This window comes from Artemia sp. Qi Xiang Cuo, chromosome 9, assembly GCF_049724085.1.
Source record: "Artemia sp. Qi Xiang Cuo chromosome 9, ASM4972408v1, whole genome shotgun sequence".
In the NCBI taxonomy this organism is placed as follows: Eukaryota; Metazoa; Arthropoda; class Branchiopoda; order Anostraca; family Artemiidae; genus Artemia; species Artemia sp. Qi Xiang Cuo.
The window spans coordinates 10,211,843-10,239,777 of NC_142802.1; the positions used below are offsets into that span (position 1 = coordinate 10,211,843).

Here is a 27,935-nt window from a genome sequence, read left to right on the forward strand (position 1 = left end):
TAAAAAAAATTTATTCCCTTTTTTACAAATAAAATCAACCAAAATCACAACCCGTAAGTTGGCTAAAAATTTAAATTATTCTGTATATATTATTTTTTTCATTTTTGAATATTTGGTTATTTTATTTGTTGCCCTTTTTATCTTTTTATATTATGACCCATAAAATATTTTATAGTTATGACCTATATTTATGACTTTTCTATTTTGTATTTTCTGACTGTTACCTGTTGTGTTTTGTTACAGTGGTAACTATGTGTTGTTATTGTATTATTTTGTTATTGTATTTTGTTTTACTAAGAAATGTGAATTTGGCCAACTAGGGTTTGTGATAGTTCTTTTGCCAATAAATATTTATCTATCTATCTATCTATCTACCTATTAGTTTTAAGCTTACTGAACCTGTTCCTTCATTGTAGTTTCCCTTGATGACGCCCTTGGAATGCTCGATGAGAGCGACCTGGACCTCTCGGATTTAGATGATGATGAGGAATGGATAAAAAAAAAACCCTCTTTCTCGTCTTCAGACTCTGACGATGAACCAGCTGTTGAAGCCATTCCATCATCAAGCAGTTATGCTGTTCTTCCAGATGTTGAAAGTGAAGAATCCGACGATGACGTACCCTTAGCAACCCGTGCCAAACGCTTCAAGGCTGACAAAGTAGCAGCAACCTTGTCCTGGAGGAAGTCTCGGCGGTTCGATAATCATCGCAGCCCAAACGTGGGCCCTGCTCATTTCTAGGACCACGACGACTGGAGCCCAGAACAATTCTTTTCGCAGTAGTACCCGGAGAGCTTCTTCGAACGTACAGCTTTTTGCATGAACTACAACTATCAGTTGGCCCACGACAAAAGCTTGAATAAAACTCCAGACGAGCTGAAAATTTTTGTTGGCATTGTCATCCTGATGGGGAACCTCAAGTTTCCTCGGATCCACATGTACTGGTCTGGGAAGTTTAGGGTGGAAGACATATCGCAAAAGATGAGTCGAGACAGATTCTTCACAACCTGGTCGAACCTGAAGTTCGTTGTTGATTCAGAAATCTCAGACGAAGAAAAAACCAAAAATAGGCTTTGGAAGGTGCAGCCGATCCTTGACAAATTCAGGAACATCTGTCTCCAGTTGCCACGAGACAGGAACTGTTCAATTGACGAACTGATGATACCCTTCCAGGGTATGTCAACTCTCAAGCAATATGTCCCTAACAAGCCCAATCCGGTTGGATTAAAGAATTTTGTCCTTGCCAGCTCCTCAGGGCTGATACTTGACTTCCAAATCTACCAGGGAGCCACCACCCTGGGATAACAGCTGGTAGCACATGGCTTGTCAGCTGGGATCGTTCTGCGCTTGTCTGAGACCCTACCAGAAGGTACATACCTCTATTTTGACGGATTCTTCTCGTCTGTTAAGCTCCTCGACATGCCGACTGAAAGAAAAAAAAATGCGACCGGAACTATTATGAAGAATCGTTTGGGTACCAACGGCCCAACGCTTTTCCCGAAACAGAAATGAAAAGAAAGGGCAGAGGAACCTCTGTCACGTCTGTACGCTCAAATAGAAAAGTAGCTGTGACCCAGTAGTATGATAACAAAGTGGTTCTCCTGTCTTCAAACTGCAAAGGCATAGAAGAGGAGACAGAGGTCAATCGGTATGACAAGCGGCAAGGGTCTTACGTGCAGGTCAAATTTCCACGAATAGTCTCCGACTACAACACCTACGTGGGGTCGACCTTGTGGACCGCATGGTCAGCTATTACCGGTTGGAGACGCGTACTAAAAAATGGACTGTGCTGTTTTCAATATTAAGTACAAAAGAAAACATTTATAACATAATTCGTTTTCAGTAAAGCGCCAATGACGCAATAGGTTTTAGGCTTCTGCAGTGAGAAGATACCCAAAATCCTGTTTGTAGTTATTTTTATTCGATTCAACCTTGATTTGCATATTCAATTTAAGTCTCACTTGTTTTAAGATTTATTTATTCATTTACATTAATATATATTGTATGTTTGTTCGCATTGATTGTTATTTAATTTCTGTTCGTTTTAAGTTTCATTTATACTTCAATAGCAAAATATTTGTTTTCGTTTTAAGCTTGATTTTCATATTCAATCTAAGCATTACACGCTTTAAGATCTATTTATTCATTTATATTATTACTTGTTGTGATTTTCGCTATGATTATTTGTTTAATTTCTGGTCGTTTTGGGTTTCATTTATTATTTAATAGTAATTTCTGGTCGTTTTTATTTTGAATTTTAACAAGTATTTGTATCTCATGAGCTTAAGTTTAAAATGGCCTTTACATTTCATTAAAACATTTATTCTTCGGGCAGTTTTTTTTTAATTAATTTTTGTTCGTTTTTGATCACAAAAAATTTCAAGTTTTTATGGCATGGGGGGGGGTGGTTACTTTCCGATTATTATTTTCTTTAAAAAAAAACGGATCTAGAAATTTCAATTTAAAACGAATGAGGCTTTTTTCAAAGTCTATACGATTACCTCTTTGATAAAAACCTTATATATGAACAATAAACAGCTTGCATAACTTGTGGACAGCGATTGACAAAAATGAATGGATTGAAAAAATAGCTCCAATAAGGGGGTTTAGACCATTTCACTTGCTGACACAAAGGGATCACGACTGTTTGGAATTGACCTCAATAGGATTTTGTGTGCCAAAGCAATTTTACATCTATCTCAGAGTATGTATTTTAACCTTATAATTGGATAATTATAATAGATTTCCAATGTGTTCTTCCCATACAAAACCCCTTCCCATGGTCAAAAACCCCCTTTAATAAGTTATGCCCCAGGGAATAACTTACAACGCCTACCCCCAGGCCCTGGTGGGCTGTGTCGACACCGGAGTTTTTTGTTATCAGAACTTTGAACTATTTTAACAAAATGTCTATGTCGAAATTTTTATCTGATGCATTTAGGGCGTGGAAGAGGGGGGTAGTCACCCTCCAATCTCTTTTGAATCTTAAAAAGTGAACAAGAACTTTTAATTTTCAGTCAAATGAGACCTCTCCAAAGTTTATACAAGCATCCCTTCGATAAGAAATAATGGGAAGGATTCGGAGAATCCTTAAATTAAAACTCTTGCCCTGAGGGTTGTGCTGTGGGGGAGTTGTCATCCTCAAAGACCTAATTTCCAGAGCTTAAAACTACGTTTAATAAAATGGCTGTCTCAAAATTTTGATTGGATGTGTTTGGGGGAAAAGTGGGCGTGAGAGGGGGGTTAGTTGCCCTCAAATCACTTTCGACTATTAAAAAGGGCACTAGCCCTTTGAATTTCCAATCGAATTGCTTTTTTTGAAGTTTCTACGACACCGCCTTCTATAATAACCTTATATGCCCCCAGGGCATAACTTAAAACCCTTGCCCTGAGGGTTGTGGGGGATTGTCCTCCTCAAAAACATCTTTTCTATCTGGAAATCAACTATGCTGAACGAAATGGCTATCTCAAAATTTTGAGTGGATGTGATTGGGAGAATGATGGGCGGGAGGGGCTAGTTGCCCTCAAAACACTTTCGACTATTAAAAAGGGCAATATCCCTTTGAATTTACAATCGAATGAGCCTTTTTTGAAGTTTCTACGACAACGCTTTCTATAAAAACCTTATATGACCCCAGGGCATAAATTAAAACACTTGCCCTGAGGGTTGTGGGGGATTGTCCTCCTCAAAAACATATTTTCTATCTGGAAATCAACTATGCTGAACAAAATGGCTATCTCAAAATTTTGATTGGATATGATTGTGGGAATGATGGGCCCGGGGGGAGGGGCTAGTTGCCCTCCAATCACTTTCGACTATTAAAAAGGGCACTATCCCTTTGAATTTCAAATCAAATGAGCCTTTTTTGAAGTTTCTACGACAACACCTTCTATAAAAACCTTATATGCCCCCGGGTTATATCTTAAAACCCTTGCTCTGAAAGTTGTGGGGGAGTGTCTTCCTCAAAAATACATTTTCTATCTGGAAATCAACTACGCTGAACAAAATGGCTATCTTAAAATTTTGATTGGATGTGTTTGAGGAAATGATGGGCGTGGAGGGAGGGGGGCTAGTTACACTCCAATCACTTTCGACTATTAAAAAGGGCACTAGCCCTTTAATTTCTTTAATTTCCAATCGAATGAGCCTGTTTTGAAGATTCTACAACAACGCCTTCTATAAAAACCTTATATGCCCCCAGGGCATAACTTAAAACCCTTGCCCTGAGGGTTGTGGGGGAGTGTCCTCCTCAAAAATATATTCTCATATCTGGAAATCAACTACGCTGAACAAAATAGCTATCTGAAGATTTCGATTGGATGTGTTTGGGGGAATGATGGGCGTGGGGGGGGGCTAGTTGCCCTCCAATCATTTTCGACTATTAAAAAGGGCACTAGCCCTTTAATTTTCATTCGAATTAGCCTGTTTTGAAGTTTCTACGACAACGCCTTCTGTAAAAACCTTATATGCCCCCAGGGCATAACTTAAAACCCTTGCCCTGAGGGTTGTGGGGGAGGGTCCTCCTCAAAAATACATTTTCTATCTGGAAATCAACTACGCTGAACAAAATGGCTATCTAAAAATGTTGATTGGATGTGTTGAGAGGGGGGTTAGTTGCCCTCAAATCACTTTCGACTATTAAAAAGGGCACTAGCCCTTTGAATTTCCAATCGAATAAGCTTTTTTTTTAAGTTTATACGACACCGCCTTCTATAATAAACTTATATGCCCCCAGGGCATAACTTAAAACCCTTGCCCTGAGGGTTGTGGGGGATTGTCCTCCTCAAAAATATATTTTCTATCTGGAAATCAACTATGCTGAACGAAGTGGCTATCTCAAAATTTTGATTGGATGTGATTGGGAGAATGATGGGCGGGGGGGGGGGGCTAGTTGCTCTCCAATCACTTTCGAGTATTAAAAAGGGCATTAGCTCTTTGAATTTCCAATTGCATGAGCCTTTTTTGAAGTTTTTATAACACCGCCTTCTATAAAAACCTTATATGCCCCCAGGGCATAACTTAAAATCCTTGCCCTGAAGGTTGTGGGGGAGTATTTTCTTCAAAAACATATTTTCTATCTGGAAATCAACTACGCTGAACAAAATGGATATCTGAAAATTTTGATTGGATGTGTTTGGGGAAATGATGGGCGTGGGGGGGGGGGCTAGTTACACTCCAATCACTTTCAACTATTAAAAAAGGCACTAGCCCTTTAATTTTCAATCGATTGAGCCTGTTTTTAAGTTTCTACGACAACGCCTTCTATAAAAAGCTTATATGCCCCAAGGGCATAACTTAAAACCCTTACCCTGAGAGGTGGGGGGGAGTATCCTCCTCAAAAATATATTTTCTATCTGGAAATCAACTACGCTGAACAAAATGGCTGTCTCAAAATTTCGATTGGATGTGTTTTGGGGAATGATGGGCGTGGGGTGGGGGGGGGCTAGTTGCCCTCCAATCATTTTCGAATATTAAAAATGGCACTAGCCCTTTAATTTACAATCGAATGAGCCTGTTTTGAAGTTTCTACGACAACGCCTTCTATAAAAAACTTATATGCCCCCAGGGCATAACTTAAAACCCTTGCCCTGAGGGTTGTGGGGGAGTGTCCTCCTCAAAAATATATTTTCTATCTGGAAATCAACTACGCTGAACAAAATGGCTATCTCAAAATTTTGATTGGATGTATTTGGGGAAAAGATGGGCGTGGGGGGGGGCTAGTTGCCCTCCAATCATTTTCAACTATTAAAAAGTGTCCAAGCCCTTTGAATTTCAAATTGAGTATCCCTGTTTTGAAGTTTCTATGCCAGAGCCTTCTATAAAAAACCTTATAAACCCACAGGACAAAACTTAAAACCCTTGCCGTGAAGGCGGTGAAGGAATCTCCTCACCAAAAATAAATTTTCTATGTGGAAATCAACTACGCTGAACAAAATGGCTATCTAAAAATTTTGATTGGATTTGCTTGGGGAAATGATGGGCGTGGGGGAGGGGAGGGGGGCTGGTTACGCTCCAATCACTTTCGACTATTAAAAAAGGCACTAGCTCTTTTTTCCAATCGAATGAGCCTGTTTTGAAGATTCTACGACAACGCCTTCTATAAAAACCTTATATGCTCTAAGGACAAAACTTACAACTCTTTTCGAGGGTTGTGGGCGAGTATCCTCCTAAAATAAATTTTATATTTGGAAATCAACTACGCCGAACAAAATGGCTATCTCAAAATTTTGATTGGATGTGTTCGGGGGAATGATGGGCGTGGGGGGGGGGGGGGCTATTGCCCTCCAATCATTTTCGACTATTAAAAAGGGCACTAGAACTCTCGATTTCCAATCGAATTAGCCCCCTTTGAAGTTTCTACGATGACCCCTTCCGTATGAAGTACCTTTTGGAAAAAAAAAAAAAAATAATAATAAAACATTGGAGCCGTATGGCCTTTACTATAGGCAACGCTACAGCGTTGCCTCTTATTCATGAAAATTATAGAATTAAATTTACCGGGAAGGCGTCATAATATTTAGCCGTCAGGAGCACTAACGTCATTTTGTCTACAAAATCCGTCATAACAGCGACAAAAAAAATCCGTCAGAACCGCTAACCAGTATAACATCTAAAATTTTAAAACTGTAGTTTTTTGGGGGTTTACGGGGGAAAAGGTACCTAGGTTAAGTTAGGTTACGTATTTAATACATGCTATGCTTTATCCCCACCGCCCGTATGTGCAAATATATATCAGAAATTTGTTTCTAAACTAATATATACTTATTACTATTAAATAAACTTATAATTTTTTTAGATGTTATGACATTTAGTGGTTCTGACGGATTTTCCTTTTAGATGCTGTGACGTTTAGTGTTTTTTTCTACAGAGGGATAGTCATTAATACACGTCCCCCCCCCCAGGAGTGATCCAAAGAAACCAGCAGTCTTACATTGTTAGAAAAAAGACATATTTCTGGAGAGCTCCTATTGACTTTTTAAGAGCTCATCATCAGTATCTTCATTCATCAGTATCAGGATTATTCATCAGTATTTAATAAAATCTATTTGTCTTGATTCAACGGGGCAGCTTTCTAAGAGAAATTGACACACAAACAGTTTAAATCATTAGCAGTAACATACACTTGACTATTCGGTTAGTCGCCTAATCACATCTCTTAATCAAATGAAACTTGATTGAGTCAAAGTCAACATTATTTCTTCATTCAATGCTCTATCTATATTCCTGTATGAACAGTCCAACTTTGGTTTCCATAAATTTCCATATTTGAGATTGTAGGACATCTTTGGGACCATTAATTTCCTCCAGAAAAGTTTACAAGGGGATCCCGCCGAGTGAAGTTTATCTTGGAAGAGTTGTTCGAGATTGCTTAAAGGGGATTAAAACTATTCCAGGTCTAGAAAGGAGTTGGAAGGAAACGCTGAATGCCTGAAAACTCATTTCTTTCCTTAGAAAAGGAAATATGGACAACTGTCAGGTATAATGCTCTTTAATATATTCATTGATTATAGCCTAAAATGAACTTTTGCAGGAAATCCAAGAAGAGTTAAAAGGTACCAGCTCCTGCAGAAAAGAAAATATGGACAATTTTCGATAATATCAATCAAGATTTATAAAATACTCAAAATTCAAATTACTGACTGGGATAGCAACTTTTCCTCACCCCCCCCCCCTGGGCATTAGGGGTTGTATAAATATTTCTTTGATACTTAACTTTTATAGTTTAAACTAATATTCGAAAAAAATGTTGAAAAATTAGACAGACAAATGATCTTTTCTTCATTCGACCTGAACTTTCAAACTTCATTTGTTGGAACTTTGGCATCTATAATTTACCATTTTAGCATGCGCTTGTCTAAGTCCAAGATTCAAATCTCCTTTACTCTATTCACTCATTTACAGATTAAATGAACTGTCCTAGGAAGTACAAAAAGAGTTAAAAATACAAAATTTGCGCTTTCTTCGATATCGATGAAATAAAAGGGTAGAAATCAGAAACATTTTTGGCAAAAAGTAAACTTCGTGATTTATTACCCAAAAATTAAAGAAGCTAAGTGTGGACCTGGAAGTTGAAAATTTAGAGCTAAAATAGACTTCAACATAAAATTCTTTCACTTTCCAATTGGAATTTCTAGATTCTCTACTTTTATAATCACTGAAATTTTGAGTAGAAGAGTTCGAGAACAGATTTTAGGCATGAAATTTGCAACTAGAACTCCTATGCAAAAACTTTATGAAGTATTGCAGAAATTCTGACACGAGCAACACAAGCGACAATCTCTATTGGATGGGACTCAAGCCCTTAAAAAGTGCAACAAAGCCCTAGCCAGTTATCCTCGCCATGCTTAAACGAGGTCCAAAAGGTCAATTATATTTACACGAATGACAAGAATCTCTTTTCTCACAGACGTTCAATCGAGAACGGACACCCAAATTCATGATTGAGGCTGCTAAATTGGTTTTGTTCAATTAGTTACGCCAGTCCGTCAAGTGAGCCAAAAATATATTTTGACACAGCTCCACCCCTCCACCCTGCAAACATTGAATGGGTTGCAAAGCAGAATATAGCATAAATTTTAGTCTTCTCTTAGTTGCCACCTTAGTTTTCTTTTTCTTAGTTGCCACCTTAGTTCTCTTAGTTTTGGTTAGGATCCATAGCCCATCAAATGTTACTTCGGACTAAGTTTGATCCGAAAACACTTCCGGCTATTTCTCTAATTACATTCATTTAGTTACCCTTTCCCCATAAATACAAAGTTCGAATCGAACCCTGATCACAAAAAAGCATAGTTAGGACATTATAGCATGCGGTAATTGTCTTACAGAAAGGGATTTATCAACATATCTCACCACATACGTTGCATCAGATAGGAATTTCCAAAAGATGGGGTTGTGACAATTACTCTTAGTTTCCACAAACTTTCATTGAGATTCGACGGCAAGTAATAGTAGGTACCCTTATGAAAAGAACTTAGGGAGTCTTCGCACCCTCTAACAGTAGGTTCAATCCCAAATAGATCCCCAAAAGGTACAGACGGAACAATTATTCTATTTCTGACCAAATTTGGCTGATTACTGTCTACCTTTTCTGCTAGATGTCCTAATGGCAAGGATTTAGAGATTTTTACAACCCAAGAGTCGCATTGTTTCGATGCCCCATATAACTAGGGTACTAGCTCTTAATTCATCCAAAGTTCAATAAAAATTCTACCATCTTTTCTGTAGATGTTCCAGAAACATGAAAGCTGAGTCCTGAAAACCAATCTAGCCCCCTCCCTCAGAGAGACCAGGCTTGGTTGTGATCTCTAAAGTTCATAACTAGAATTCCCTTTCACACTTCTCGCCAAACTCTTCAATCAGATACCCACACGACGATGATTTCAAAGCAGGGAGGTACATAATCAGTCAGGTAGGCTATACAGAGTCAGATAGTAAAGAAAACTAGGAGCAGTAATGGAGTAGTGACTCCACTGAACTATACGGATATTCAAAGACGATAAAACCCACTTCTGGACATTGAAAGGTAGAAACATAAAATTATCCACAAAGATTTATCGTTCCGCCTTCGAATTTGACTTTTCTGGATATGAATTGAGATCATTATTAGAAATTTTACTAGAAAGTCAGAAAGCAGGAGCTTGAGAAACGATGTCCACACAATCAAGAACAAACACACTGTTGAAATTCATTAAGACTATGAGCAATAATAGTAACTCAATATCATTCGTGAACCATACAGTTATTCTGATTATGAAAATAGAAAGCCATAAAAATGTAATTCAACGCGAAGACTTCTCGTTCCTCCTTCGAATACGACCCTCTTGGTGAGAAATTCGGCTCCGATAACCGTAGAAAATTTATCTAGAAGAATTTTGAAACAGAACTTAAATGTGGAACTGGATATTTGCTATAAACATAAAACTCATAAGCCCAAAAGTTACGATTACCATCACTGGGAATTGTCTACGAATTTTAGTTTGCTTCACCAAGCTTTCTTGAGGTGAAAAATGATGTATATTTAAGACGATGGATTGCAACTCTTATTAACTTAATGGAGACTTACTGATTAAAAAAAAATATGTACGATTCTTTGGTTCCATGGATTGAAGATAGGAGGTCCCAAAAGGTTTTGGTGAATGATCGTCTTCATATTGTATAAGGTTATATTGTTATCGTTAGGTTATACTGTTAGGCTAGGTTAGTTCTCTGGTCATGTTGGTCATCTACGTTGCTCACGCCGTGTATTCCCGATGGATTCGTAATCCGCACGCAGCTGAAACAGTGTCAAAGGACCAGGGATTCCCGGCAATGATTCGGCCCAGCTTCTGTTGCTGGGAGCCCCTTTGTGGGTCTCCTGGGTGAGCAGACGCCTTCAATGAATGATGGCACTAGTCGGTGATTGGCACCACTGGACATAGTAAATCAGAGGCCCTGCCCCCAGCTCACTCGTTTGGATAGCCGTCTCTCTGTGAAGCGACAGTCAAGATAATCGAGCAAACAGCCTGCAGAAAACCTGGAGATGAAACGTCTCCGAGCTCACCAGCCACCTATTCAAATCGTATTAAAACACATACTGTTCGGTTATTCAATGGCTGAATTGACATTTCTCATACTAGAGCCCCGTCCTCTGAAATGGCCGGAATGTTCAATTCCTCTGCAAATTGTTCAGTGGGTCAAACTTCTTGCCCAGTATTCTGTTTAGAGATTTCTAACCGTTCCTTTGAAATGTTCAACTTGAACAGTACTAGTTAATAAGGTACCAAAATTTACTAATTAGGATGTTACTAATTTACTAATTAGTAAATTTATTAATTAGGATCTTCAGTGAGACGCTCATAGAAACTACAATATTTCCGATAACATAATATACGAGCCATAATTCTTTATAGTCTCAGTTTTAATGCTTTATTGTTTCCATCAAATTTCGAATTCTTTCAAAATACAAATCTTTCCTAAAAGTATTTTAATAATAGAGCAGCTGACCAAAACCAAAATATTCCCTAGAAACGAGACACGTTTTAGGAAATATTTTGATTTTTGACTGTCAAACATCAATATACTAAGGGCCTATGTGTTACCAAATGGCCGAATCTAATTGTTTTGTGACTCGGTAGCAAGACAAACAAACCTTGTCACGTGGTGACAGAAGCACTTGCCAAGAAAAGTCAAGAACTGTTAACAAAAACAGAATCTTTCAAAGTTTTTAATGAATTCAAAACAAGTACATGTGAAAAAAAAATAACATCCTGTCTAGACACTTGCTTTGAGAAGGGTTCGACTTCACGCATTTTTAGAAGTTTTTCTAAGTCTTCCTGTCTAGATGTATTCTTTTTCTGTACTTCCTGCAGTTGTGCAATAGGCTAGAGGCAATAGGCATCACTGGTGTATAAGCTAGCTTACACACCAATGATTCGTACTGTTCAATGATTTTTCTTTTTACCAAATCATACCAGATGACGCCATACCAAATCATACCAAAGGACGGTCGCAAAAAGTTGAGTAAGGGCTCATTCAATATAATTTTATGTTTCACCACCTTTATTGATTACCTAACCAACAAGAGGGAAACGAACCACCTCTTTGCAGTTCCATTTGACACTGGACCAAATTTTCAAAATAGCTATTTTAATTGAAACGGCCCGAAAAACGTGCCTCCATAGGTGGTGACATGAGAAGTACTGGTATTTGGTAAGGACCTGAATTATTGGTCATTTTGACTTTAAAAAATGATGGCATGAAATACAGTGCAAAAAAAAGTTAAAAAAATAGAAAAAAAAGGCCAGTTTAAAGTCCACGCATAGAGATTTTTAAAATTTACAATTTATATAAAAGCAGTATTGCCGTCTAACTTTTACTTGCCCCAAAGTAGTTTTCCTCGATGAATCACACATCAGTAGCCCCAAAGAATTACCAATCATTGATGGTAATTTATCGACAATTGGCAACAAAAGGAGCCCTAAGACTGTGTCGATGAAGTGGTAAACCCACTGTTAACAAGTTAATTACCTTATGTTTACCACAGATGAAAAAAAGGGATTTACTTCGAGTTCGTAATTCATGTCCGAAAGTCTCACAGACAGAGAAAGACAGAAACGGAACAAGCTCCAGATTCTGCAAAATTCTATGGTTAACTCGGAAACAAAATTTAAAAATCAGTCGTAATTTCCAGAATTTAGAAAAATAACGGCAAAATTAACAACATAACTGTCTATGCCATACAAAACCAGAGCAACCAGTTGGTTGCTCTTGAAACTATTGAAACTACAACCATGATTTTAAAATTTAGCGACTGGGTTAACAACGAAACCTGCCAGCGTCATTTTTCAGGATTCAGTCTCGATTTCCTTTCTTTTATATAATTACAGTCACTACAAACACGATTAAAAAGACTTTACAAAGACTGATCACATGGGAAGAGTCAAGAACCCCAACAATATGATTTCTTGACAAACAAATGGCAGATCATTAAGAAGAGCATCCGATTCTCCTTTAACAAGTTGATATGGGAATGATCTCCGCCTCCTAAGGCGTTCCTAAGATATAGCATATATGCTATATTGATAACCGGGGTACAAATAATATCTTTTGATTTACCTCTGGACCCTCCCTATCCAAGTCAAAATTTAAGGTCCACTTGACCCCCCTCTATACTTCCTAAAAATTTCAGCTTCGCCACTTAAGCTGTTCCCGGCACATTGCTAATACGCTACTATGACAACTATTATGACAGTGGATTATAATGCAAAAACGTTAAGGTGGATCGAAGACTTTTACTTCATCTTATTTTACCGAATATCGTCAGTATAACTTTTTACAGTGTACAAAACTGAACAAAATATGTGAGATATTCTATTAAGTTGGCAAAAAAAAATCATCTTCTGCCATGAATATCTAGTAAGAAATGAACAAAATCAGTTTAGAAATAAATCGTCTTTATACAAAAACCTAGGCCGATGAATTTACAACAATACAAGGAACTGACGAATACTTCAGGTTATAGAACTCAAAAGGAAGAAACAATAAGATCAAGAACTCGAAACAAAGCCACCAAAAAATTGGATTCCTTTTTTTCTGTTAAAAAAGTATTCTGGAGTTACAAATCTACATCAAAGCTATTACTGCCTAATTAAAAACAAAAGACTCAAGAGTAAAAACATTTCTTACTCTTTGGATCATCCTCGGTCTATTTAGACCTGAGAGCCATGATATTTAATAATATTTGTCTTTTGTTTGTTTATAATCTATTAAGTTTTCATGAAGTGCCATATTTCGTCAGTGTTGCCACGCTGAACTACGAAGATAAATAAACCAAACTAATTATCTAAATTTCACAATATTTGTTTTGTCCAATCTGTTGATTCTCTAAGACAACTACGCCTTCAAAGGAAAGTTAAACACCTTCTTAACCTGCTTGATGTTGTATATTTTTAGCTTATTTTTCGCTGATTGTTCACCCATATTTCCTTTTTTTAATTTGACACCCATTTCTACCAAAACTGTATATAGTAAAAAGAGGAAACAACTTACAACATCACATTCAATCAGTGCATCTATTCCTTCTCTGACATGGGGCAATAGGTGAAGAAACGAAGTGGCCATTAAAACTCCACCTCCAAAACACAACATCCCAGACAGGATTGATTTTGCTGTGTAGTTCATCACCTTATTGGTTACATTACACCGTCTAATAACTAGAAGGGGGACTAAGCCACATATTAAGGACACAATGGCCAGTAAGCAGATTGAGGCAATCTGTGCTTCAATAATGGCCTGGCTTTCGTCTTCTTCTTGCTTGAATGACATTTTCAACTTTTCCTCTAAAAAATAACATCAATTTTATTTTATACATTATAGAAAGTATGGCACATATGTGCCAAGAATGAAATGTTTCCACAAGCTGTTTTAAATGGGGATGAATTAGATTACTATTCAAGCCCTATCCAGGGAGAAGGGGTTTCAGCCCCCCCCCTCGGAATCTTTGTTCAACTCGTAAAAACATGACAAAAATGTATACAAATAAATTTTTGGCACTTGTTAAATATCCCGACCACCCTCAAGAAGTGAAGTTAGGTTAATCCTAATGAAATATACCTAAATATGATGAACATATAATACTTTAGTAACGAAACTATGGAAACTACAGCCGAGAATTATGGAAAGCAGGCCACCCACACCACATTATATTAAATACCTAACCTAACCAACATACCAACTCTATATATTACAGATTTAATTAAAATATACATGCATAGTAATTTGTCTTACTAACTATCTAGCCTAAACTAACTATCTCCGATAGCAGACAGACAAACCGGTTTTACTCATACCCAACTTCTTGAAAGTGGTCGGGATATTTAACAACTACCAAATCTTTATTTTTTATTTAAGTTTTTGCACCCCCCCCCCCTCCGAGCAAAAATTCTGGATACACCCTTGCTTCTATTGACATTTCCTATGTGAAAGAATGACGTTTATTTTACTCATTAAAGACAGAGGTGCTGGTTAAGAAAGCGGTAAACACGCAATATATTATCTAGGGAAGATGCTTAAGAAACTAGTCAAACGGGTTTCTTTCAATAGAGAATTGGATTGCAAACCGTGGTTTGTCACTGCGTTTACAATCTTTAAACTTTTGTTTTTTGGGGTTTAGGGGGGAAAAGGTACCTAGGTTAGGCTAGGTTACATATTTAATATATGCTATGCTTTACCCCCCACCCCCCCCCACCCCCTTATGTGCAAATATACAGCCGAAATTGGTTTCTAAACTAATTATATTTTCATCCTATTTTGTTTTATTTCATTAGCATAAACGAAACTTCACTTATCGCGTGTTTACCGCTTTCTTAACCTGTGCCAAGACAGGTAGACGTGGCAAAAGAAGTCCCGAGCCCTTAGATAAAAAAACTGATAATCCAAACATAAGCCATGATAAGACATAAGCCACGGGTAAGAAAACTAAAATACTTATTAAAATAAAAAACGAATCGGTTAAATCTTGTATAGCAGATTTCTTGGAAGCTGCAAAAAAAGCATTTATTTTACATTTTAAAATAGTATTTAGCTACTTGCAATTTTTTTATTCAATCTTTGCACAAAAATTAAATTTAAACAAAAATATTACATTAAAGTTAAAAAAAAAAAAACTAGAATCATGTATAATCTTAAGTCAAAGAGAAACTTCTCCAAAGAAGGTTTGGAATTCATAATATTAGGCCTACTCAAGCTGAATTTGCACATTTTAAACCCAAAACAAAACACTAACTAACCTGCCTTCTTGTCAAGATCCTTACATCCGCAAACTTATCTAAAAAACATTTGCAGAACTCATAGAAAAATAGGGGGTTGAAGGCGAGTTATTTAACTGACATAAACATTCTTCACCGCAAGGTTGAAAAACAAGGCAATAAAGTTAATCCTCTTTTTAGACTAAACATCTTGTTGAACCTGAATGAACTTCTTACTTGAAAACAGAACAGATTGGACTAAATGGAAAACAAAAAACAAAACTTTTTTTCGCATCAATTCAATCTCAATCAAATTTTGACATATAAAACTGAATAAGCAAAAGAAAAGTCTGAAAAAAAATCATTGGGAAATCTCCTAACTGTAAAATTTAATTAAACACATTTTGGGAACACCAGAATATATATGGGAACACCAAGATATGAAATTTATTAATTTCGGCGAGGGCACCAAAGATACAATAAAAAACTACTATCTCAAAATTAAATTCATAGTAAAGTTTCCAAATGTTTTTCATATCCCAGCGATAAGCCAGACACTCTTTTGTAACTCTTTTGAAGGCTTATCAAAATAAAATATGTTAAAGGTAATTATTCAGCAAGAAAAAAAAATGTAAAAAAAAGAGTTAAAGAATCATCACTAGGCGATAGCAGAGATAGCAGATCTGCATGGGTGAGTAACACTCACGTAATTCCCGGACATTTTCATAGCTGTTCTGCTTTAAGGACCAAAAAGAACAAACACAGCAAGATAATATTACTTAATACGAAGCCTTTACCCCCACCCCCTCCAATCACCCTGAAAGTGAGTCTGTAGGAACTCTTCGGGAATCAAAAATCAATCCAAAAGATCATTCTCGTAAAGAATTAAAAGTAAAAGCATAACTAACTTTATCAGGCTTCCCTATTAGAACGTCGGCAGGGGGGGGGGGCAAGGGGAATGGCCAATTGGTAGACAAGAAGACATTAAAAAATATAGAAATGAGAAATTTAGAAAATTTGGTAAAAACAAAATTCAAGACTGAGCTTACCCCCATCCTGGGAATTTTCTGGCAATGCTCATGTCTCCCAGATTCTAGAAAAAGGATTCCCATGTCACCCGAAGTCCATGTATGCATGCTGCCCTACGCCATATTATGCCAGTTCTCTTTTTATAAATTTTAAGGGTTCAATGCTTCGATTTTTCCACCATTTTTAAATTTAAATTAGATAATAGCCAACCTTTTTTTTAAATCAAAATTATTTGCTTCGAATTCTCCAGTATTTTTAAATGTGAACTAGTTAAAGTCAACTTTTTTAACCAAAAAATTGATTACATCTATTAGCAAAGTGAGCTTATTTTTCAGGTTAACTTGCCAACACAGAAAGAAAATAAGACGGATTTTATCTTTCCAAAGAAAAAGACAAAAGTCGTACAAAGTCTGAGACACACTTCAGTAAGGACAAACTTAACTTTTCCATGGGGGAAGGAGGGTCCAAGCATAGTTTTTCTTTTTTATCAAACAGTTCGCGGTAACGAACTGTAAAAGAATTGGATTTTTATGCTGATTTTAAATATATCCGTTTCATTAAGTTTTGTCTTAACCACCAAAGGTTACAAGCCTGAAAAAAACTGTCTGATTTTAGAAAAAAAGGGGAAAACACACCATAAAAGCAATCGAATCTTAACGAAAATCATACCATGAGATTCGGCGTATCAGAGAACCCTGCTGTAGAGGTTTCAAGCTCCTGTCTGCAAAAATGTCGGAGTTTGTATTTTTTTTTTTTTTTTGCCACAAGAAAGATCACGAATGCGTGTTTTTTTGTTTGTTTGTTTTTTGTTTGTTTTTTTTCAGGGGTGATCGTATTGACTCAGTGGGCCTAAAACATCGGGAGAGGGCTCATTCTAACGGAAATTAAAAGTTTGAGTGCCCTTTTTGAGTGACCAAAACAATTGGAGGACAACTAGGACCCCTTCCACGCCACTTCTCTTCCCAAAATGGTCCGATCAAAATTCAGAGCTATTTTGGAAATATAGCTCTGAAAGACCCAATAACTATGTCTTTGGGGATAACATGACCATCACACAGCCCCTGGAGAAGTTCTTTAAGTTATAAAATTATTCCATTCTTTACGTGTAGCATTTGTTATTGGGAAGTATGCATACAGTTTTGGGATGGGGATGGGAGGACGCATTTTCTGCTGGGGGGATTTTGCACGGGGATAATTTTCCATGGAGAAAGAAGTTTCCAGGGGGTGAAATTTTATACTGGGGGAATTTGCCAGAATTCCTAAAAAAAAATTCTTTATATGTCTTGCTGTCTCTTTACCGACTCAATTTTAGGTATGGAGGTCTTAATTATAATTGTCCAGGGTAAATATTCACTAAGATCGAATTGTCCCGAGGGTATTTCCGTGGGAAGAGGGATTTTTCCGTGGATGTGGAGTCAGATTTCTTTCCGTTATTTAAAAAGCGACCAAAAATTAAATAAAAAAAATTCAAGTGAGCTTTCAGTTTCTTTATGAGGAGCTCAAGACCCTGGTCTAGGGGTATAGGAGAAAACTTGGAAGTTTAGAAGAGCCGCGTTTTCAGGCTCAGCGGGTTTGAACACGGGTTGTTCTCGTCTAGTTTCAAGTTTCTAGTTTTTCGTCTAGTTTTGTCTAGTTTCAACGGGTTCGAAGCTTCAACCCCGTGTTTGATGCACTAGATACACTGCTGCATAATGCTTGATGCACTAGACGCGAACCACCCGTGTTTAAAGACGGGTTCTTCACAGATCGGCAGGTTCGAACACGGGTTGTTCTCGTCTAGTGCATTAAGCGTTGTGAATCAGTGCATCTAGTGTATCAAACACGGGGTTGAAGCTTCGAACCCGCTAAAACTAGACAAAACTAGACGAAAAACTAGAAACTTGAAACTAGACGAGAAAAACCCGTGTTCGAACCCGCTAAGCCTGAAAAAGTGGCTAAGAATAGGAAGATAAGTCTGCGAACCGAGATTAGAACATTGAAGGTTTCAGTGATGAGAGTGGTCCAGCATGGTTCTGAAGCGTGGGCGAAAAACGGAGGAAGATATGCTATAGTTTTTCCAAAGAAATTGTCTACGGATTGTTTTGGGTACCCGACTGACTAACGGCATCTCAAAAAATGAGATGTTCAAAAAAGTGGTTCAATCCCACTGTCAAGGGTTGTAATGAAAGAAAGGTTGATATAGCTAGGACACGTTCTACAGATGAAGGATGACAGATTGCCAAAGATTGGCCTTTTCGGCCAACCGTCTTGGGCCAAGCAAAGAGCAAGTCGCCCCAGAATGGGATGGAAGGATGTTGTAAGGAAAGATTTAAGGGAAATAGGGAGGGTGTAAAGAGGGAGTTTTTAACTAGCTCGGGAAGGACGAGGAGCGTACGTTGCTGTGTTGGCCTTAGGATGCTTGGTGCTGCAGTGAGTTGTTGTTAGTAGTATTAGTAGCAACCAAGCCCCTTGTCCGCTCCATGGACTTGGTATCATGACATTCAGTTCTTTTTTTCAACTCCTTCTGACAAGAAAGACACTAGAAATCTTTCAATCTCGAATGAGCTCATTCCAAAGTTTCTATGACCATTCCGTCAATACTAAGTAGCTGGGGGGGAGGGGGAATACATTGCTGATTCATCGCGCTTTACTCCACTAATTAATTATTACCATCCTACGGTCAAGAGACATTTAGAATATTAAGTATCATTCTCACGATTAATTATTCATTCCAAGACTATGTCATAAAAAAATATGTCCCGGAGGTTTCTGGGACCGTCCATTTCTTAACTCTGAACTTTTACTAAGACATTAATATTTAATGTAATGTGAAAGGGATTTTCCGAAGAAAAAAAACCTGCTTAATTTCATATTGTTCCACGTGGAAGACATTTCCTTTATTGATTATTTTTTTCCCTTCGATTTTTTTTTTTAATTTAGCTAAATGAATCAATTTTAGCGAGCTCGACTATGGCAATTCGAAATGTGCCAAGCAACAAAACATAAATTTCGCAAAACAAAAAAATGGATATATAACTTTTGGAATGTTTGGCTGTATGAAGAACGTTGTGCGGGAAACTATTTGGGTGGGGGTAAAAATTTGTCAAATTTGGCGGGTTAAATCCTGAAATTGGTAAAGCTAGTGGATTAAATGAAAATCATAGGCAGCGCAATAGCGTTGCTTATGTAAAGAACGATGTGGGCACAATGTATTATTATTATTTTTTTATTATTATTATTTAGAGCACGGCACTTCGTATCGAAGGAGTTGTCGTAAGAACTTCGAAAAGGGCTCATTCAATTGAAAATTGGGAGGGCTTGCGCTATTGGAAATACAGTTCATCCGACGATGATTTTTGCCAGAAAAACCTGTCCTGAGATCCTACTAAAGGGACCTCCACCGGGGACCACTGGGTTCCGAAAGGAAAAAGCTTCTGAGTGGATGACGACCGAGTTATTCGTTATCTGGATGAACCACTTTATTAGTCATGTAAAACCAACAAAATGAAAACACGTCCGTCCTGTTTTGGACAGTCATATTAGAAGATATTCTAGCGATCTGCTTAATCTGGCTAAGAAGAACGGTGTTTATCTTTTGACCGTCTCCCTAAGAAGCTGCAGCTCTTATAAACAATATTTAAGAAATTTTCCTTAAAGGACTCATTCAATTGGGAATCGAAAATTTTTGGAGCGCAACTAACCCCTTCTCACGCCCACCATTTCCACGAACGCATTCAATCAAAATTTTGAGATAACTATTTTGTTCAACGTAGATGAAAGGTCTGGAAATTATGTCTTTGGGGATGACAAACCCCATAGCCCCCAGGACAAGGTTTTAAAGAAAGCGCTGTCGGAGAAAGTTCAAAAAGGGTTCATTCAATTGGAAATTGAAAGGGCTCGTGCCCTTTTTAATAGTGGAAAGTGATTGAAGCGCAACTAACCCCTTCTAACGCCTACCATTTCTCCAAACACATCCAATGAAAATTTTGAGATAGCTATTCTGTTCAACGTAGTTAAAAGGTCTGAAAATTATGTCTCTGAGGATGACAAACACCCATAGCCCCTAGGGCAAAGGTTGTAAAGGGGCATATAAGGTTTTAAAGAAAGCGCTGTCGTAGAAACTTCAAAAAGGGCTCATAAATTTGGGAATTGACAGGACTAGAGCCCTTATTAATAGTCAAAAACGATCGGAGGCCAAATGCACAACCCCACGTCCTCATTTCCCCAAACACTTCCGATAAATATTTTGATATAGCCATTTTTGTTGAAAGTAGTTCAAGGGTTCGGAAATTATGTCTTTGAGTATGACAACCCCCCCCCCCCCCCGCAGCCCTCAGTAGCCTACTTAGGTTGTGAGTTATACCCTAGGGGCATATAAGGTTTTTATAGAAAGCGCTGTCGTAAAAACTTCAAAAAGGACTCATTCGATTGGAAATTGAGAGGGCTATTGCCCTTTTAATAGTCGAAAGCAATTGGAGGGAAAATCCCCCCCACGCCCCTCATTTCCCTAAACACTTTCAATCAACATTTTGTTACGGCCATTTTGTTCAACGTAGTTGAAAGGTCTGTAAATTATGTCTGTGGATGATACCCCCCCCCCCACCATAGCCTCAGGGTAAGGGTTGTAAGTCATGCCCTTGGGACATATAAGGATTTAAAAAAAAATGTTGTCGTAGAAGCTTCAAAAAGAACTCATTCGATTGGAAATTGAGAGGAATAGTGCATTTTTTATTAGTCGAAAGTGATCAGGGGGCAAATGAGCCCCCCTCCCCCGCTCCCATCATTTCCCCAAACACTTCCAATAAAAATTGGGATAGCCATTTCGTTCAACGTATTTTAAAGGTCCAGAAATTATATCTTTGAGAACGAAAAATCCCCCCAGCCCTCAGGGCAAGGGTTGTAAGTTATGCCCTGGGTGCAAATAATATTTTTATAGAAAGCGTGGTCATATAAACTTCGGAGAGAGCTCATTGGATTGGTAATCAGACGCTCTAGTGCTCATTTTAAGAGTCAAAGTGATTGGAGGATAGCTACCCCTCCCCCACACACAGACACTTTGTATTGTCCCAAAATACATCTAATAGAAATTTGGAGACAGCCATTCTATTCAAAGTAGTCTAAATATCGTATAACGAGGCTTTTGGGGTTAAAAAAAAAACAGAGATTAGGGCCAAGGGTTGTAAGTTATGCCCAGGGGGTATTTAAAGTTTTTATGGAAGGGATGGTTTTTTAACTTTAGGGGAGGCTCATTTGGTTGAAATTTGGAAGTTCTAGTTCCTTTTTAAGCATCAAAAGTGACGGATGGCATTTAGACCCCCCCCCCCTCCTAAAACCCATCCTTTCATGAAACATATCTGATTAAAATTATGAGATAGCGATATTTTTCAAAATAGTCCGAAGAAAATATAATAATGTCTCTAGGGATAACACAAACCCCAGCGCCCTGGGAATAGGGTTGTAAGTTATTTTATGAGGACATATAAGGTATTTTTAGAATGGGCGGTCGTATAAACATCAGATGAAGCTTATTTGATTTGAAATTGGAAGTTATAGTGCCCTTTTTAAGAGTCAGTGATGAGAGCAAACAGCCCCTCCCCCCCCCCCCCCTTCACGCTCATCATTTGCCTTAACACCTCCAATTAAAATTTGGAGATAATAATTTTATTCATCGCGCATGAAGGTTTCGGAAATTATGTCAGTTAGGGAGACACCCCCCCCCTATAGCTCTCAGCGAAAGGGTTGTAAGTTATGCCCTTGGGGTATATAAGGTTCTTCTGAAAAGGGTGGTCGTATATGCTTTGGATGGGACTAATTTGATTGGTAATCAAAGTTTTAGTGCCCTTTTTAAGAGTCAAAATGATCAAAGCGCAGCTACCCTCCCCCCTCACACAAAAAAACACACACACCCCAAAAAAACAAAAAAAAAAACAAACAAAAAAAACACACAAACACACAAACACACACATCTTGTGTCTTCACGAGATTCATACAATAGGTATTTTTAGACATTACTTTTAATCAAATATCATATAACAAGGCTTTTGGGGTTGATACAAACCACCAGAGCCTGAGGACGAGGGTTGTAAGTTATGCCGCTGGGGCATTTAAGGATCTTACGGAAAGGATGGTTGTATAAGCTTTAGAGGTGACTCATTTCATTGAAATTGGAAGTTCTAGTTCCCGCTTAAAAGTCAGAAGTGATGGAGGTCAAGTAGCACCCCCCCCCCTTCCCGACCCAACTACCCCTCTTTTCACCAAATGCATCTGTTTGAAATTGTGCGATGGCAATTTTGTTTAAAATAGTCCAAAGAACATTTAACAATTCTTAAAGGGTTTGCACAACAACAACCCCCTAGAGCCCTAGGGCAAGGGCTTTAAGTTATGCCCAGGGGGCATATAAGGTTTTTATGGAATGTGTGGTCGTATTAAATTCAGATGGGTCTCATTTGATTTTAAATTGGAAGTTATAGTGCCCTTTTTAAAAGTCAAAGTGATTTTGAGAGAACCCCCCCCACACGCCCATCATTTCCCATAACAAATATCCAAACAAAGTTTTTAAAAATCAATTCAACATCCCCTTCAACACACGATGAAATTTTTAACTTCATACTATCAACCGGTCCTGAAGCATTGCTGATACGTCCTCCTAACAACCTATATGGGCATAGTGTGTTTCGATTTATTTCAATTCAGTTACAATATGGCCCAAAATATTCCCCTTAATAACCTTAGGTTTATTGGTTGTAGTAGTAGCAATAGTAAATATAGTAGTAGCAGTAGGAGTATAGTTAATAGTAGTAGTCTTAGCTTTAGTAGCAGTAGTAGTAGTAGCAGTTATAGGTAGCAGTAGTTGTAGGAGTAGAAGCATTAGTATTATGATGCAAATGTTGTCTTTTGGTTAGTTCAACATCCCCCACAACAAGCGTTGTAAGTTTTAATTTCACACAAAAAACTGTTCCCAAGATATTGCTGATGTGCCCTTTTGACAACCTGCATAGGGATGGCAGGTTGTCACCCGTACAACAGAAATATTCTCTGAAAATTTTATCTTAATACCTACATAGGTTGCGGATTTTGAGCTAGCCAGAAGACACTGCGTGTAATCATTTAATGCTGCTTCTACGGTTACTGTAGCTAACGGTCGCTTGCGTTTACTACCCCCCCCCCAAAGATTACCCCTCAGAAAATACCCCACCCCACGGAACCCCACCCCTCGCGGAAAATACCCCCACAGAATATACCCCCCCCCGTGGAAAATAAGGCTTTTCAAATTCAAGAGTTTTATTTGAGTTTTATTTTTCTAATTTCCGTAGGGGGAAAGAATTTTGGTACTTGTGTATCATGCGCCACTCCCTCAAGTTTACGCTGTTTAATATTTGATAACACACCAGTTTTGTCTTTAGTTTATTCGTTACTTTATAAATAAATTTGGGCTATAGATTGGCATATTAGGAGGGGGGGTTAAAGTAGATCCGTTCTGCATGCAAAATGTGTACAATTATTTGGTAGAATTGGTACAATTATTCTGCATATTAGATAGATAGATAAATAAGTGTATTTTAAAGGCAAATATACGGCCATGAACACAGTAAAATAGCATAAATGAAAGGCACAAATAACAAAAACTTTGATCAGTGATCATCATAAAACACTTAAATGAAACATTACATTAACCTAATAATAGTATTTAATACTTGGAAAAACGATCATTGAAAAAAAAACATTTAATACTTGGAAAAAACACTTAAATGAAACATTACATTTACTTTATACTGGGATTTTTTTTTTCTTTTTTTTAGTTAACAAAATTTCCAGGTACCTCGCTATTCTTCTGTATTTTTTTTAGTGGCCATATACCTAGAAAGAATTTTTTCATACTTCAAACTATCCAAATACTTTATTCCCCCCCCCCTATGTGCAAATATACAGCCCAAATTATATATTTCCTATATATTCTGTCACTTGTCTTTGTCTTGTCTCGCGCTAAGCTGAAAAAAATAACGAAGAAACGGTTTGTCCAGGAGTTCTACACAGCGTCAACTTGATTGAGTTGCCCATAATACATAAGTAACAAACTCCTTCCCCCTACGGAAATTAAAAAAAATAAAACTCGAATAAAATTCTCAAATTTGGAACACCTTCTTTTCCACGGGGGGGGGGTATTTACCGGGGGATAGAGTATTTGGATAGTTTGAAGTCAGAAAACAATTCTTTCTAGGTATATAGCCACAAAAAAAAAAAAATACAGAAGAATAGCGAGGTATCTGGAAATTTTGTTAACAAAAAAAAGTTTTTTTTTCGGAAATTCAAAAAATAAAACCAATAAGATTCTCAAATTTGGAAAGCCTTATTTTCCACGGGGGGTGGGCGGCATTTTCCTTTTTTTGCGAGGGGTATTTTCCGGGGGGGGGGTAATTTTACAGGAATAACTGGAGAAGAGCTAATTTTGCACTTTATATTACTACGTTGTCCGCGTTATTGGGTTCTATAGAAGTTCCTTAACATTTGCTTCAAGTTACTGACCGTTTTTCAAATGGTAAGCAGTCTCTTAATGAATATTAAGATAAATAATTTAGTGCTTGAAACAAGCAGAGGCGAATGCTGTTCCCCTAGAAAAGATTAAAGTTAAAACTAGAAAGCCAAAATGGGTTTTGGACCCAGATTTAAAAGTTGTAAAGAATAAGGCTAAGTTTTGGCTACGAATATGGGTGTCTTGCAGTCGGCCAAATCGAGGGATTGTCTTCGATCTGAAGCAAAGTAACAAGCGTGCATATAAAAAACGTTTACGGCAGTCTAGGGTTTCTGATTTTGATTTTCTACGTCGAAAAAGGAGTGGTCTCATGCTCTGAATTCGGATAAGCTTAGTAGTGAGTTGTCTGAATGTCCTATAGCAGTTCATGCTTGGGTGTCGTATTAATATGATATTTTCGGCAAGGTGAACCGGGAAGTTGAAAAGATTTTTAGTAATCTTTTTGAGTCGTGTTTGCCTAGTCGTATTTCTCGGAGTAACGTATTACCGGTTTCTACTGTTGATTTTGGTCAAGCTATTAAGAACATGCAATCTAGCTCTGTTGATCAAGACGGAATTTCTTCTCATCATTTGAAAATAGTTTGCCCGACTTTGATAGCTCACCTTCAGATACTGTTTCAGATGTGTTTATCTACATCTATGGTTCCCGACAGTTTTCTCTGTGGCACAGTCAACTCTGTTTTGAAGCGTGGAAAAACCTCGTCAGAGTGTAGTTCATATCGATAAATTACTGTTTCGTGTAATCTTAGCAAAATTTTTGAATATATTCTTCTCCCTTCATTTCAGAAAATGTTAATTTTGGTGAAAACCAATTTGGCTTTCAAAAGCTGGGATGTCAGCACGCCCATCGTGTTCTAGCTTCCTTCCTGTTGATATCTGCTAATAATAAATATCCTCTTCATATCTGTGCTCTTAATCTCTCGAAAGCTTTCGATAGTATAGCCTACTCACACGCACTCTATTCACTTTTTTCTAATAATATTACCCTTCTATTGTTGTTTTGTTACGGTACTGGTATTCTAACTCTTTTATTCTGGTAAAATGTAATGAAGTAGTTTCTGATTCAAAGGTGTTTCTTCGGCGTGGGGTCCGTCAAGGTGGTGTGCTTTCTCCAACTATTTTAAAGTTATGTATTGCTCATATCCTTTCATCTTTGCTTTCGACTTTCATTTCTCATGGAATTGATGTCTCGTATGTCGCTTATACGGACGATGTGCTCCTTGTCAGCCGTTCTAGGGCTGGACTCTCACATTCTGTCAGCTGGATCTCAGACCAGTTCAGACGGATCGGGCTTATGCTGAACGTTGAAAAGTGCGAATATATTTCGTTTAATTCGAGTGCAAGTCTCCCTATTAATTGTGGTTTTTACTCTATTCCCTGTGTCTCTTCTTTTCGGTGGCTTGGTCTTCATATTACTAATAAACTCAAAACACTTCTGGCTCTGACAGTTTCTAATGCTAAGAAAATAATTCAGATTGGATATTCAAAAATAGTAGCAAACAGAGGGAGGTACGATAGAAAAGCGCTTGGGAAATTATATTCTTTATTTTGTGATCATTCTATTCTTTTTTTTATCTGGGTTTCTTCCAATATTGAAGCCTAAAGATCTCAATTCTCTCCGGACTTGTTATTTTAAATTTTCTCGGTACCTTCTGTGCATCCTTCCGTGGTTCCGGAACCAGCACCTAATATCGCGATTCGGCCTCCCTGATTTACGGGAAAAAGTGACTGTGCTTGCGGGAAATCTGTCGGAAATCTGCAGGTCTTACTGTGCGCCGTAATTTACGTCGTTTTATGTGAATAATTGTTAAGTGTGCAAGTTTGCTTTTTTTTTATGTACTCCACTTCTTTTTTTCCAAAGTGGGTAATAAATGAATTATTATTATTATTATATGTATGCAGGTATTTAAAGGGCATGTAAGCACTGTAGGGCATATAAGGACATAGGCGGCGATGCTCTATGATAGCTAGTAATATCATTGATATTTTAAAGGAGCTAATTTGATTGAAAATCAAAAGTTCTAGTGGGCTCAAAAATTATTGGAGTCAAAAACTATTTAAAAATTAGTTCTAGGAGTAAAAAATTATTGGAAGGCAATCAGCCCTCCTCTTTAGCTCATAATTTTCCAGGCACTTCAAATCAAAATTTTACGACAGCCATTTTTTTTCAGTATAGTTGAATGGTCTAGTAACTATATCTCTAGGGTTATTGGATTAGTCAACTCCCCGCAGTTATGTAATTTGCATATTATGCTTAAAAGTATAAAGGTATTAAGTTCAAATTTTTGGAGTCACTTCTAATACTACTTCTGCTCTTAAAATTTTACTAAATCAAAAGAGTTTAAGTGTATCCAGGCTGTGAAAGAGCAGATATAATTCTTTGGGGAGGGTATTAACTTTTATTTATCAGGTCAACTAGAGGATATATTTAACTAAATTAAACACTACTATTTGTTTCATGATTTTCAAAAGAGTTTATATTGTTAAAAATTACTGAAAAAGTTTCTCCAGCATATAAATAGCAGGCCAAACTAAAAATTCTTAAAGGAAACCGGAAAGATTCAAACTATTAATTTCTTTCACCCTGAAAAAGGACTATGTCTATATGAAATAAACAGAAATTAATTATAGAGGCTTTGTCCATAAGATAATTTATTCAAAAAAAAGGAAAGAACTCAATTCAATCAAAAATGAACAAATGTATAATCAAATAATCTACCAAGCATAATTACCACAAATCAGTATCAATAAATAAATGAAACCCAAAACGAACATAAACTAAAATAAATAACACAGTCAAACTCAAAACGAGCAGAAATTAATATGAGTAGGGTTCAAAACCTTTATGCTTTCTAAAAGCCAGAATATAATTTGTACTTTACCGAAAAAATTCTTTTAAATGTTTTCACTTTTTTAAACTTTAAGAAATCAACAATTAATAAAGATCTTGGTATATTATTTGAATCTATTTTGGTTCATTTTTGGTTTAAGATAAGAGTAGAAGTGACCCTATTGACCCTATTGCCCACCCCTGCTGCCACCTATAACTTTTTTGCACACCCAAATAAGGGCATAGCCTCCCTAGGGAGAATGATTGCGTAATCAGTCAATGACCTCTTTTTCCAAGGTCGATTTATTTGATGTTTCTATGTGTAATAACTCCGGAACGAAGGT

General features: G+C 37.3%; 1 protein-coding gene across 1 annotated transcript in view; it reads right to left on the reverse strand.

Annotated features, from left to right (window-relative positions):
* The window catches only part of LOC148948300 (zinc transporter ZIP1-like), a 160,875-nt gene that overhangs the window by 84,117 nt on the left and 48,823 nt on the right, over positions 1-27,935 (reverse strand). Inside the window, exon 2 of the mRNA XM_089094280.1 lies at positions 13,527-13,816. Coding sequence (XP_088950406.1) covers positions 13,527-13,802 — 276 coding nt within the window. The 5' untranslated portion in view covers positions 13,803-13,816. The remainder of the gene's footprint in view (positions 1-13,526; positions 13,817-27,935) is intronic.